Consider the following 13,210-nt stretch of genomic DNA (forward strand, 5'->3'; position numbering starts at 1 on the left):
TAGGGGTGTGGATTGCACAGGTGTATGCATTCGTCCAAATTCAATGAATGGCCCCCTTTAGATTTATGTATTTTGCTGTATGCAAATTTTACTTTAAAAGAAATAAAAGAGAACTACAAAATTATATTGGACTATAACTAATGATCTACATGTTGAAGTGTTGGGGGGAAGGGTATGATGTCTACAGCTCAGTTTGATGTGCATCACAAAAAATGGATGGGGGCTTCCTAGGTGGCACACATGAGCCCACATACCGCAACTACTGAAGCCTGTGCACCAATGCAGGGTACATGGGTTCGATCCATGCTCCAGGGAGATCCCACATGCCTTGGAGCAACTAAGCCCATGAGCCACAACTATTGAGCCTGTGTGCTGCAACTACTGAAGCCCACGTGCCTAGAGCCCCTGCTCCGCAACAAGAGAAGCCATGGCAATGAGGAGCCCGTGCACCACAATGAAGAGTAGCCCCCACTCACTGCAACTAGAGAAAGCCTGTGTGCAGCAACAAAGACCCAACACAGCCAATAAATAAATAAATAAATAAATAAAATAAATTTATAAAAAATGGATGGATGAGATATGGTTAAGCAAGTATAGTAAAATATTAATGATAGGGCTTCCCTGGTGGTGCAATGGTTAAGAATCCTCCTGCCAATGCAGGGGGCACGAGTTCGATCCCTGGTCTGGGAAGATCCCACATGCCTTGGAGCAACTAGGCCCATATGCCACAACTACTGAAGCCTGTGAACCTAGAGCCTGTGCTCCACAACAAGAGAAGCCACCGTAATGAGAAGCCCATGCACCACGTGAAGAGCAGCCCCCAATTGCTGCAACTAGAGAAAGTCTGAACGCAGCAACAAAGACCCAATGCAGACAATAAATAAATAAATAAATAAATAAATTAATTAATTAATGGTAGAATCTAGGAGATGGGCATACAGGTGTTCACTGTAGTGTTTGTTCAACTTTTCCATGTATACGAAAATTTTTATAACAAAATGTGGGGGAAGATACCTTAAATATAATTATATGATAAAATATATTAGACAATAAAAATGCAACTAATAATATTTAGGGAAATAAAAAAACCTCATTAGTGTCAGAATTCATTAAGCTATGTCCATGTTGAGGCATTTACTGAGATTATTGAGGTCTGTGAGATGGGTGTTAATATCATCCCTATTCCAACAGAGGAACCCCAAAAGCTTACATTGTTTTTTTGTCCAAGCCACATATCACACAACAGTGACAGAAACCGACGATAAATTCAAATCCGTTTACCTATTCTGTCTTCCAATAGGCTCAGCTTAGCACCTGACACAAAGAGGGACTCCAAGAACCAATTGATGAAAGAGAGAATGAATGAGGGAATGAATGGGACCTGAAATGTGAATAGGGACAGAAGTAGCCTAGTTGCAGCCAGGGGAGGAGTATTCAAGAACGCTGCACAGCCGTGTCATGACCTCTACAGAGCTGCTGACGGGGGAACTCTTTTTCAGACGGACCAAGAGCAGGAAGTGAGTCTCCTACTGAGGAGCATGCATTTCCTGTATTGTTGAGAATACGGGTTGGGGGAGGGGGAGGGGGAGGGAGAGAGGTAGGGGGTGGGGGTGGGGAGAGGGGGAGAGAGAGCGAGAGAGGTCCGTGAGTCAGTGTGGAGGGAGCATCTCCTCCAAGAGGGCCGCAGAGACTCACAAAGCGACTGGAATTATTGTTGCGCACGGTCTTGGCGTTGCCAAAGGCTTCCAGCAGTGGGTTTGACTGCAGGATGATGTCCTTCACATGCTGGGGAAAGAGACAGGTGGGATGGGAAGAGGTCAGACTGACGTGGGGTGTGGGAGTTCGGGAAGGTGGGTGGGTGATGAAATACCATGCGGGGTCGGGAGACCCAGCCTTTCTTTCTGTTTTGCCTTACCTGGACCTTCTCACCTCCGCCCGACACCTTGGAGATGTAGCCCATGATGTATTTGGCTGCTACCGTCTTCCCAGCTCCACTCTCTCCACTGGGGATGGGTGAGGCAAGGAATGGTGAGTGACCAGGGGTGGGGAGAGTGCTCTTTCCCGTGCCTGATCATTCATTCTTTGAGCACCTACTGTGTGCCAGGTAGCAGTCCAGGCACTGGGGGTACAACAGTCAATAGTGAACAAGGCAGATCCAAATCTCTGTCTTCCTGACATTTAGATGGGACAGATAGGCAAAAACAGAACGAATGCATAAAATATATCATGGCTCAGATGGTGACGAGAAAAGTAAAGCAGGGCCAGGGGTGGAGAGGGACGGGCGAGTCTCTCTTTGGATCAGGAGTTCCAGGTAACGGCGAGGCTCTCTTTGGATCGGGAGTTCCAGGTAAACCTCCCTGGGGCGGTGAGTGGGGCCTGAGTAGGAGGGTCTGGGGCCTCCACTCCGTACCTGATGATGACACACTGGTTCTCACAGTCAATGAGCATGTTGCGGTACATGTTGTCCGTGAGGGCATAGATGTGCGGGGGATTCTCATACTGGGCCTGGCGGGGGAGGTCAGGGCTCAGCCTAGGGCTAAGGCCTGGGGGTCCTGGGGCTGTACCTCCCACCCGGCCCTGGCCTCACCGCGCCCTGGTAGAGGTCGATCTCACGGTCAGTGAAGTAGGGCATCTGCTTGAAGGGGTTTACGGAGATGAGCACGGAGCCGATGTAGGTCTGGGGGGTGGTGGTGGTTAAGGGCCATGCAGTGTCCTGGCAGGCTTTGTCCTGTACGGGCCCCTGTCCCCACCTCCTGCTCCCGTGGGGCCTCCTAGAGCCCCATGGCTCAGAGGAGGAGCTGGAGATACTCAGATGTCCCCCGGGGTCTCTTAGGAAAAAAACCGATCTGTATCCAGAATGGGGGGAATAGAGTATGCTGGTGGTTGAGCTACCCCCGGGGCAGAGGGAGCAGTGGGGGCCATGGCCACCCTCAGTCAGAGCCCTGCTGTCACTCCACTGTTCCCTGTCATAACACCCAGTGCTTTTACTGCCTACTCCCCCCGTGCCTCTGCTCGGATATGTGTGTCCCTCCTGTGCTGCAGTCCCTCTGCCATCCTTCCCTGCACTCATCCACACACCATCCCTCCATCCATTGGTCTGTCATCCTCCTGTCCCTCTGTCCTTCATCTGCCCACCCCACCCAAGGCCCAGGGTACAAAGATGTAGTCGTCCATGAAGCGCTTGCGGAGGTTGCTCACGATGGCATCCTCAGTGATCTGGGGCAGCAGCACCATGTCGTCCACACCGCTTTGCTTCACGTTGTGGCTTTGCCAGTGGAAGCGCTCCTTGCTGCCCTGGGGATGGAGGGTGGGGGGGGGGGGGCGGTGAGCCCCTGCAGGGGGCGTGGCCAGGGCTAGTGTCTCAGTGCCCCCTGCCTGGCTCACCGCCATCATTAGCTTCTGATGCTGTCCCCTTCCCCACCACCTCCCTTCCTCCTTCCCCCTCTCAGGGGCACCAGGAGAGGTAGGCAAGGTCTAGTCCCAAAGGAGGAGGCCAGACAGAATGACAGCTCGGATGCATCCCTCAACCCTCTCTGTTGGTTCCAGCATCCCTCCACTTAATATTCCGTTGCCATGGAGGAGACAGTGATGCCTGGCCCAGCGGGGCAGAGTGTGCTTGGGGGCTCTGGCGGCTGTGGGAGAGGAGGAGGGACTCAGGGAAGGCTTGATGGGGGAGTCCACCCACCTTGCTTCTCATGTCCCCAGCCCTGCTCTCCCTTCCTTGGCCCAGGCTGAGTCCCTGACTTCTCTGTGGCATTTGACCCACTGCCTCCCCTTCCACCTCCAGATGGCCTCCTTCCTCCCACTCCTCTCCTCCTCCCTCGGGGTCATCCTAGCCCATCCCTCTGAGATTTTCTCAGCCACCATGTCCCTGTAATCTCTGCCTCTGTGCTTGGCTGTGACCCTGGTCCTCAGCTCCCACAGCCTCCCCACCACCCGTGCTGTGGTCTTCTCCATCCTCGAAGAGCCAGCTCCAGCACCTTCCTGGGCTCCCAGTTTCCCTTCTCATTTCCTCCCTCAGCTTATCATCAGATGACACTTTCCTCAGGCCCCAAGAAGGAGACTCAGACACAGGCTCCCCTCAAAGCCCCTCCCCCAGGAAGCCTGCCAGGAATGCTCTCTCCTTTTAGCCCAGCTGAACCCATGCAGCACCTTAAACACTTAAGCACACTGGCTCTCTCAGGCCCACTCTGCCTCTGTTCAATATACCCCTGTCTTGGAGGAGTCCAGCGCACAGAGTGATGGTGGCCTGGAGCTCTCCTGTCTGGTGAACTCATGCTCAGACAAGATGTCCCTCCTCTGGGAAGCCCTTTACCCACCCCAGACCTGGGAGCTCCTGGAGGGCAGGGATTGGGATTGAGTCCTTTCTCAGCCCCAGCAGGGAGGACCTATTGAACGAACAAGGGGCAAGGGCAAAGAAAGAGACCCAGCTTCAGAGGAAACCCCCAAGAGCAAAGATGCAGGGAACCAAAGTCAAGTCTTCAAAGATGACCAAGGTTTGCCAGGCAACTTCCAGGAAATGGAGATGGTGTGCTGGGCCCATCTGGAGGGGTGTGGATTCAGGCAGGGATCAAGCAGGAAGGTCAGCTTGGACAACTCTAGGGCAGAGGTGGATGAAAAGCCAGTCTCCCCTGGGGGCACTGGGGAGCCACAGAAAATTCCTGAGCAGGGGGAGGTGCTTACTCAGATTCTGGATATGCTGAAAACCTTGGAGGCATTCGTGGAAGAATACCCACAGATATTAAATGAGCCCAGTCTTTGGTGTGGGGTAGATCTGGGTTCTAATCCTGGCTGTGTGACCTAACACTGCTCTGAGCCTCAGTGGCCTCATCTGTAAAATGGGAGAAGCAGCCTCACTTCCCAGGGTTGATGTGAGGGATTAACTGCTTTGGGGAACAAAATGGGGTAGGAGGATGGTCCCTGGGCAGAGGGACACTTGACAGAATTAACATTCACCGAGCATCTATAACATGCCCAACCCCAGGGAACAGGTGTCACCTATATTATCACCAGTCTTCACAGTAGCTCCATCCTGGAGGCTAGGAGGGAGACTGGGGCTTGAGCAGTATTTGACCCTTGACTAAGGATGCTAAACTCTTTCCCAGGATGTGGGATTCAAATCTGGGTCCATCTCAGAGCAAAGGCCAGGTCCTTGCATCCACACTCATGAGTGGCTGGGACCCAAGGGGTGTTTGGGGTGGGATGTGAAAGCTGAGAAGGGTTTTGATCAAGAGCAGGGAGAAAGGGTTCACCAGACAGAGTGAACTCCCAGGGCAAAGGTGCAGAGGTGTGACCGAAGCAGGAACAGAATGCAGAGGAGGGAGTATATGTGGGGGGGTGGGGCTCGAACCCCCGAGACTGCTCCCAGTCTGAGTAGCGAGAAGTGAGTTTTTCATATGGCAAATACAGTCTCATCTCTCTGTCTGCAGCTTCCCATCACTGCCACCCCCACGCATCCACTCCACAAAGAATTCCTAAGCACCTACTTTGTGTCAGTAACTTAGGACTTTGGGAAGAACTCTTTCCGTTCCTCGCTGCATTGCCTCTAAGCTTTTGCAGAGGCTGAGCCCTCTGCCCAGAATATCCTTCCTGCCTGGCTAATGCCAACGCATGCCTTAAGACGCGGCTCAGGTGACATCTCTTCCGAGAAGACCTCCCTGACTCCAGCCCAGGTCAGGTGCTCCCTCTGGACCCCCCACACCCCTGGGTATCCCTCACCGTAGCCCCATCCATGTTCTGGACATCATGAACAATAGCTGGGATGTACTGCTCCTGAGGGCACTTTAAGAATTATGGGGGACTTCCCTGGCTGCCCAGTGGTTAGGACTCCATGCTTCCACAGCAGGGGGCACGGGTTCAATCCCTAGTTGGGGCACTAAGATCCCACATGCTGTCAGGTGCAGCCAAAAAAAAAAAAAATTGTGGGAGCATTTTTGGTTGTCCCAAGGATGGGGACAGGTTGGCATTTTCAGGGGGCCACAGCTCCCCTTAAATTTGCGCATGTACGTAATTACATATTTTACAAATACATAATCATCCTGCCCCAGCCCCCCACCCCACCGCAGCAGAAGTTCATGCAAGCGACAAACATGTTTATAATCATTGGAACCGAGAACCAAAACCTATTTTATGTATAAACAGAAAGCCTATGTATTTTTTGCATGGTCGATACCCACTGCATTTTACAGGAAAGTGACTATTCCGTAGCCAGAGAGGTTTTAGTTTTGTTCAGATTTCACTAAGAAATGTCCAGCACTCAGAAGCTCAAGCTGCTTGTGAGGTTAATGTGTCTTGCTTGGGGTGGGGCTGTCTCGCTTCCTGAGACGCACCTGTGTCCAGGTGTGAGCACCTGGCCGCTCCAGTGGGTGTTCTTGGGAAGCTGGCCTGAGCACTTTTGTCTTTCCATGCACATTTAATTCTAAATGACTTTCTCCTCACCTTGCAGGGGACCACATTAAATGTTTTCGAAAGATGGAAGTCTGTGTGTTTCACTGTGCATTTCATTTCAGCGTTTCAAGAGGGCCTGCCGAGATGTTTGTTATAAGAAGGGGGTGCTGGGTGTGATGCTCTGAGAACCCCGGGATGCAGTGGGAAGGGTGGGGTGGGGGTGGGGACAAGGTTGTGGGAGAGAAGCTGTGGAGGGGTTGGGAAGCGTTCCCACGGCAGAAGCTGAGATTGGAGGCAGCCAGAATCAGGGGAGGCCCTGGAGGTGACAGGGGCCAGCTGGGAGAAGTAGGGAGCTGTGGACTGGACCCCTAGCTGCTGAAGAACTTCCATGCTCACTGGAGACTCAGTGGGACCCCATGGAGAGGGTTGGTGACTTCCGGGTCAGAAGTCAGATTGGGAGGTCAGGAGGTGTAGACAGGGAGAGAGGACTGCTTTTGGACAGTCTGGCCAAGAAGGAGAAGAGAGAAAGGCTTTGGGGAAAGGAGGGCTCAGGGGAATGTATTTCCTGTTTTCAAGATGGGAAGACCAGACAGTGTGGTGGTGAGAAGAGCCGATGAAATTTGAAATTTGGGAGTGAAGTGGTGTCATTCACGGACATGGTGGGGTTGCTCTTTCCCTGACTTGGGGTGGGGAGGTTGGGTGGGGGTGGGAAGGGGAACTGGAAGTGGATTCTCTCTCTGAAGACCTCAGGGGGTGGGGCTTGGGTGGTAACCATGGTAACTGGGGACAAGAGCAGGTAACAATAGTTCACACCCCACTGGGACTTGTTCTGTGCCAGACTCTGGTCTAGGCTTTTTCTGTGAATCAGCTCATCGCATCCTCTGAGCACATGCTGTGGTCGATACCCCGATTAGGTCCCTTTTGCAGAAGAGAAAACTACAGCCAGAGAGGTTAAGTGTCCTCCCCAAGGTCACACAGCAGGAAGGGAAGCTGGGTCTGTGTTGCGGGGGGGTGACTGGGGTTGGTGCTTCAGGTCAGATGAGGACAAGGAGGAGATGCGACTGGTCCTGTCCAGGGTTTCCCCTTTGGGGTCACCCCGGTCCCCATGCTTTTGGGACCCCTTAGGCTCAGCTGAGATGCAAGGCCACTTCCTTTCTCTGAGGTCAGACGCCCCGAGGCCAGTTGTGTTTGGCTGGCTCTCCTGACCCCTAGGACTTGGTTCCTCTTCCTGTCCCTCCCTCCTCCCCCGCAGAGTTGAGTGGGCCTCTGCCTCTATCAGCCCCTGCTGTCTCTCCCTCTGTGTCCTGCCCCAGGTACCCGGGACCCCTGGACTCATCCTAGCTCCATGCCACCACAAAAACCACGGATTGTTTGTGGCGGAGGTAGAGGTTTTGCTCAAGAGGGTGCAGTGTGAGTGGGCAGAGTCGAGAATTTTGGCAAGAGATGGATCGGGTGTGAGGCCTGACTTGACAGTTGGCTGTGTGATCCCAGGGAGGCCACTTCACTTTTCCAAGCCTCAGTTGCCCCATCTGTGAAATGGATTCCAGAATAGATCTCCTCCGTGGGCTTCCTGGAGGAAGTAAATGAGCCAGTGCTGAGAAAAGATGCACCGGGGTGCTTCAGGAAATGGCAGCTGGTGGCCCCAAGAGCATTCAGTAGAAGTGATCAGTGTTTGACGCATAGAAGAGCTGGTGGATGTAAACTTGTTGAATGAATAAATGAGGGAAGTATCATTGGGCTGAGACTGCCCCCCGCCCTGTGTCATGGGTTTCCATCTCTCCGTGGCCCCCAAGGCTCCAAGGATAAAGTTGAAGCTGCTTGTTCCTTCCTTGGGGGGTGAGGGTGCAACAAAGAGGTTGTGGTCACAGTTGACCACAAGCCTAGCATGACTCAACTGACTGAGGTTCTTGTGAAAGATAGTCAGGGGCGAGAGGTGGCTGGGAGTGGGGATGTAGCTTCTAACTTCAGCTCTTCAGAGAAGCTCCCCCAACCCACGGCAGAGGCTATGGGGTGGGGGTGGAGCTTCCCTGGTGCCAAAGGAGGGAGGGCCAAGGTGACGACTCCAGTAGGGCTGGGGCATCGGAGTCCTGTAGTGAACACACTTCCTGAGCCCCAACTGTTCATGGAGGTAGGTGGGGATCAGGTTTAGACTCTGCCCTTGAGTAGCTGAGAAGCGAGTTGCCCATGGGAGACAGTGATCCCAATCAGACAGTGCTAAGAAGAGCTGAGGCAATCAGAGAGGGCTTCCTGTAGGAGGCAGGCTTTGCAACATGAATGTCCCAGACTCTGTCAGTGGTGGCAGCAGGAGCCATGGGCCAGGAAGGCCTTGGGTGTGTGTGGGACACCAGGATTCTAGGTTCTTTGGAATAGAGAGGCCAGGTCCAAATGAGACAGGGGTGGGCTGCCTGGGGAGTATGGGGGTCAGCCCACACCCCCAGGTGGCCTCTCTCCTGGCAGGAGGAGGAGGCGGTTGTAGATCAAGGTGGTTGTTAAAAGTGATCCTTGGGGATCACTGAGTTGAAATCCTCTGCTATTTTGGGTTGTACAGCAGCTTGCCTAACCTCCCTACCTCTGTTTTCTCATCCGGCAAATGGGAATATTGAGGGCCATGGACTTCATGGGGCAGCTGTGCAGATTCAACAAGGCAAAGCTTGTCAAGCGGGGACTTCCCTGGTGGCACAGTGGTTAAGAATCCACTTGCCAATGCAGGGCACACGGGTTTGATCACTGGTCCGGGAAGATCCCACATGCTGCGGAGCAACTAAGCCCGCGAGCCACAGCTATTGAGCCGGTGAGCCACAACTACTGGAGCTCACGTGCTGTAGGGCCCGTGCTCGGCAACAAGAGAAGCCATCGCAATGAGAAGCCTGTGCACCACAATGAAGACCCAACACAGCCAAAAATAAATAACAACAACAACAACAAAAGAAAGCTTGTGGAGAGGAAACCCTAGCCTCCTTCCCCATCGCCAGCAGCAGCAGCAAAGCCGGCCGATCCCACAGGCACGGGGCACAGGGCCAGGAGGAAGGGCTGGTCGAGGGAGCTTTTGCAATTTGCCCTAACTGCTCTGGCCTCCCTGCTCCTGGGCGGTGATGAGCAGAGCCCTAGACTGGAGAGAACAACGAAACAGCCACTTCCTTCCGCGCTGGGGTCCTGCGTGCTGTGGTTGCCAGCCAGCAGAGAGGCGAAGTTGCTGTGGCTGTGGCTGTGGCTGCCGGAGCCGCCCTCAGCCCCCGGCCCCACCCTGGCCCCCCGGTGTGCCCCTGGAGCCTTGGTCCTACTCAGTGGGGTTCTGGGGCCACACCCTGTGTCCTTACACCTTGCAAATAACATTCTCATCTCTAAAGGCTCTCAGGTCTCCCCCTCCCTTGGGAGGGGTGTCTCAGTTTCCTTTTGGCCTAACCAGAGGCTGTTCTCAACATGCAGGGACCCTTACCCTTCTAAAGTCTTTCTTCCTAACTCTCTCCCGGCCTCCAGCCTTTTCCGTTCATCCCCGTGGCCACCACCCCTGGATCAAGCAGCCACATCACTGGTCTCCCTGCTGTATATCTGCACTTTCAAAACAACCACCATTACCCTCAGGTCACCACCGTTATCAGCCGAGGACAAACAACTGCTGCCTTTGCCTGTCCCCCCAACCAAAGCCAAACAGAAACTGCTGATAACCTCAATGCCAGCACCACCAGCTAACATCAAACAGAAAAACAGTGACAGATTCCACCACCCGTTTCCCTACCATCACTCACCACCATCATCACGTATCATCACCATCACCAACAACCCATAATAACCAACCACCGTCGACAATAACAACCACGGTCACGTGAGCCGCCAGCGACCACACGTGACCCACTACCACTGAAGCAGCGGTCAACCGTACCCTTTTCCAAAACCAACAACGCATCACCACTAGTCCCAAGACCGTCCCCCAAAATTAGTTATGAAAGACCAACAGCCAACGAATGTTATCATGACCACCCAGCTTCGAAAGATGACCAGTTGCCATCATTCCACAGATCAACCCTCCAGCTGAAAACGACCAACCACCAACCGCCAACTTTCAACACTAGTTGGTAACCAAAGCGACCATTGCCACCACCAACCTGCCCACAAGAATCACGGTCACCACCAGCCTGGGACAGCTGACAGCAAGGACCACCGTCACAGCCAATGACACCAACAACCAAGAAAGCCAATAACCAAGAAGGAGGCACATCCATCCACTTTCAGCACTAACTCACGCCATGAATGATGACCACCTACAATGGCGCTTCCTGTGTACCGAGCGAGCACATACGATGTGCTCTATAAAGCACTTTACAAACATGGTTTCAATGAATCTTTCAACAGTCTTCCTGGCACCCATTACCCCTCCAGGCAGATGTCAGCACTCCTAGACAGAGCTATTGGCCTCATGGATGGATTTCACTTTTTTTTTTTTTTTCCCTCCGTGGTCCTCTTGTGTGAGTTTCTCGCTTCCCAGACCCGGCTGGCCAAGCAAGTCGTTGACTAAGCATTTCATATGGCTTCCTTAGGAGGGGTTGGTCTTCTCTCAAGTAGCAAATCATTTCCTGTGTTCTTTTGATCAAGGAGTCTTCCTGGCTTGGCTCTGACTTGGAAGAGTTTCCATCCCAAGTCCAGAGCTTTAGCTGAGGGGTTTGCTTGTGAATTAATCAAAGGGGTCCTTGGCCAGTGATGCCCAATTTATTACTGGCTTTCTGAAATAAGACATTATCTCTCAGGCTAATGCAATCCCTGCTTCCACCTTGGTCAGCTGCCTGCTGCAACTGCCAGGGACACTACAGTGGTCACCATTGGCTCTGTGACTGTCCTAGCTACATACCCTCATTGACACAATGACAAAAAATGAAAGCCGAAGTGGTTTGCAGAGGCATGGAGCTGTGGGGGTGACATTTATAGCCAGCCCAAGCTCCTTCTTAATGTGTGTGACATGATGCTACTGGGTCTAGTCCCAGGACCATGACCGTCTCCCCAACCCTGTCACCACAGTCCTCATCAGACCTCAGCCTCCCCAGGCAGCAATGCCCCTGGCTGCAGTGTCTTTTTCTGCCACCCCTCCTGCAGAAGGGTATCAGTGAGTGGTACCCTCCAGCTTCTGCGATTGCTGCAGCCAGACCACCCTGCCACCCACACCATCACCGCAACCCATGGCCCATTTGACCCATCAGACGCAGCTTCCCCTGCCAGCTGTGGACTCAGACGGGCTGAACCCAAGACCCTCTGAACGTTCCAATGGAGAGCTCCCCCAAACACCTTCCACATCTTGACAGACTTCCAAATATGACATATGTGGGAACTGAGGCCCACAGAGGGGAAGTGACTTGCCCAAGGCCACACAGGGAGGTGAGGCACCTAACTCGGCTGGGAACTGGGTTCCTCAGGCCCCAGGAAAGGGGTCTGTCTCTGTCCCTGCAGGCAATGTGTGACCCCTTAGGACCACCTCTGTCCTCCAGTTACTGCTCTATCCTTGGTGTCCCATTCCCATTCTGGCATCTTGTCCACCATCCAATGGGAGTTGGGTCCCCCATGAGGGATGCTGGGAGCACCTGAGCTGCACTGTGGGACCCCAAAGGGTCTGCTGTGCCCATCCCCACCGCCCCACTTTCTGATGGTGGCCTCTAGGTGCCTCCACCTGGCTGGTGCCCCACCCCTGCCTTCAGGGCCCACCCTGAAGGACTTACCATGGTGGGGGGTGGTGTCTGGGCCCCTGGGGGGTGTCTGAATGGGTCGTGGCAGGGATGCAGGCTCAGGGGGCTCCAGGGGGCGGCTTGGGCATGGCCCTCTGCTCCTGCTTCTTCAGCGGACTCCCAGCCCTAGTTCCTCTTACAACAGCCCCCTTCTCACTTCCTTTGGCGGGAGGGGCCGCGGCTACAGGGGAGGGAAGCTGGGCCCGGGGGCGGGGAGAAAGCCCAGGCAGGGCTGAGGGAGCTGGTTGTTTGGGGCTCTGAGCCTGAAGGGAGAGGTTAAGGATGGATGGCAGCTGCTGTCAGACCCCAGAAAGCGGCTTCTCCAACTCCTCCAGGAGGCGGCTGCAGCAAACCGCAGGCAAGCCAGCTGGCTACAGGACTGAATGCTCTTTCCTGGGCTTCCAAATCACTTCAGATGTGTGTCTGCTCTGGGCATCCCTGAGCAGACTGGCACCTCCAGAGCCGTTTCGGCTGGTCCTTCCTCTAGAAGGGACCTCGGGAGCCAGGTGTGTTTGCATCAGGGGGAGGGCAGCGGGAGTGGCGGGTACCAAGGACCAGGGGCACCTGGAAGGTCCCAGACTTTGGATGTCACATCTGGAATTAACGACCCTCAGCTACGTTACTTCCGGGATCTCCCCATTTTCTCATCATAAAACGGTGGCAGGGGCCCTCCTGGCGGCACCTGGCACACATGGCATCCGTGGTGGCCTGTCTCCTGATCTTTGGGAGACCAGCAGGAAATGGCAGTTCCTAGATAGAGGTTGTCATCTGCCACTCATCGAGGAGGTGGAGGAGGCAGAAGCCGACCCTGGGAGAGCTTGTCAGGGAGACCTGCGCACCGGGCATCCCAGCGCTCCGGGCATCCCAGCGCTCCGGGCATCCCTGCGCTCCAGGCGGCACATCGCATCCTGCCTGGAGGCTGGCACGCCGCGGCGCCCCCTAGTGGCCACATCTGGGGAGAAGCCCGTTTCTCCCTGGATTTCCTGCGCGTTTGCTCAACCGACTGGCTTGGCTTCTGCAATCCTCTATGCACTAGGAGTGAATAGTCAGGGGGACCGCCACCTTGCTGAGGGCGTCACGGGAGGCTTCTGGGAGGAGGCGACGTTTATGCTGAG

The 13,210-nt window shown here is 54.2% G+C and overlaps 1 protein-coding gene across 1 annotated transcript in view; it reads right to left on the reverse strand.

Moving 5' to 3' along the window:
- Positions 1-12,997, reverse strand: part of MYO1F (myosin IF) — a 36,688-nt gene extending 23,691 nt beyond the window's left edge. The window contains 8 exon segments of the mRNA XM_057710058.1: positions 1,696-1,785; positions 1,916-2,003; positions 2,411-2,505; positions 2,588-2,677; positions 3,157-3,294; positions 12,090-12,188; positions 12,191-12,292; positions 12,935-12,997. Coding sequence (XP_057566041.1) covers positions 1,696-1,785; positions 1,916-2,003; positions 2,411-2,505; positions 2,588-2,677; positions 3,157-3,294; positions 12,090-12,188; positions 12,191-12,292; positions 12,935-12,997 — 765 coding nt within the window.
- Positions 12,998-13,210: the final 213 nt, after the last annotated feature.

This window comes from Hippopotamus amphibius, chromosome 15, assembly GCF_030028045.1.
Source record: "Hippopotamus amphibius kiboko isolate mHipAmp2 chromosome 15, mHipAmp2.hap2, whole genome shotgun sequence".
NCBI classification, from domain to species: Eukaryota; Metazoa; Chordata; class Mammalia; order Artiodactyla; family Hippopotamidae; genus Hippopotamus; species Hippopotamus amphibius.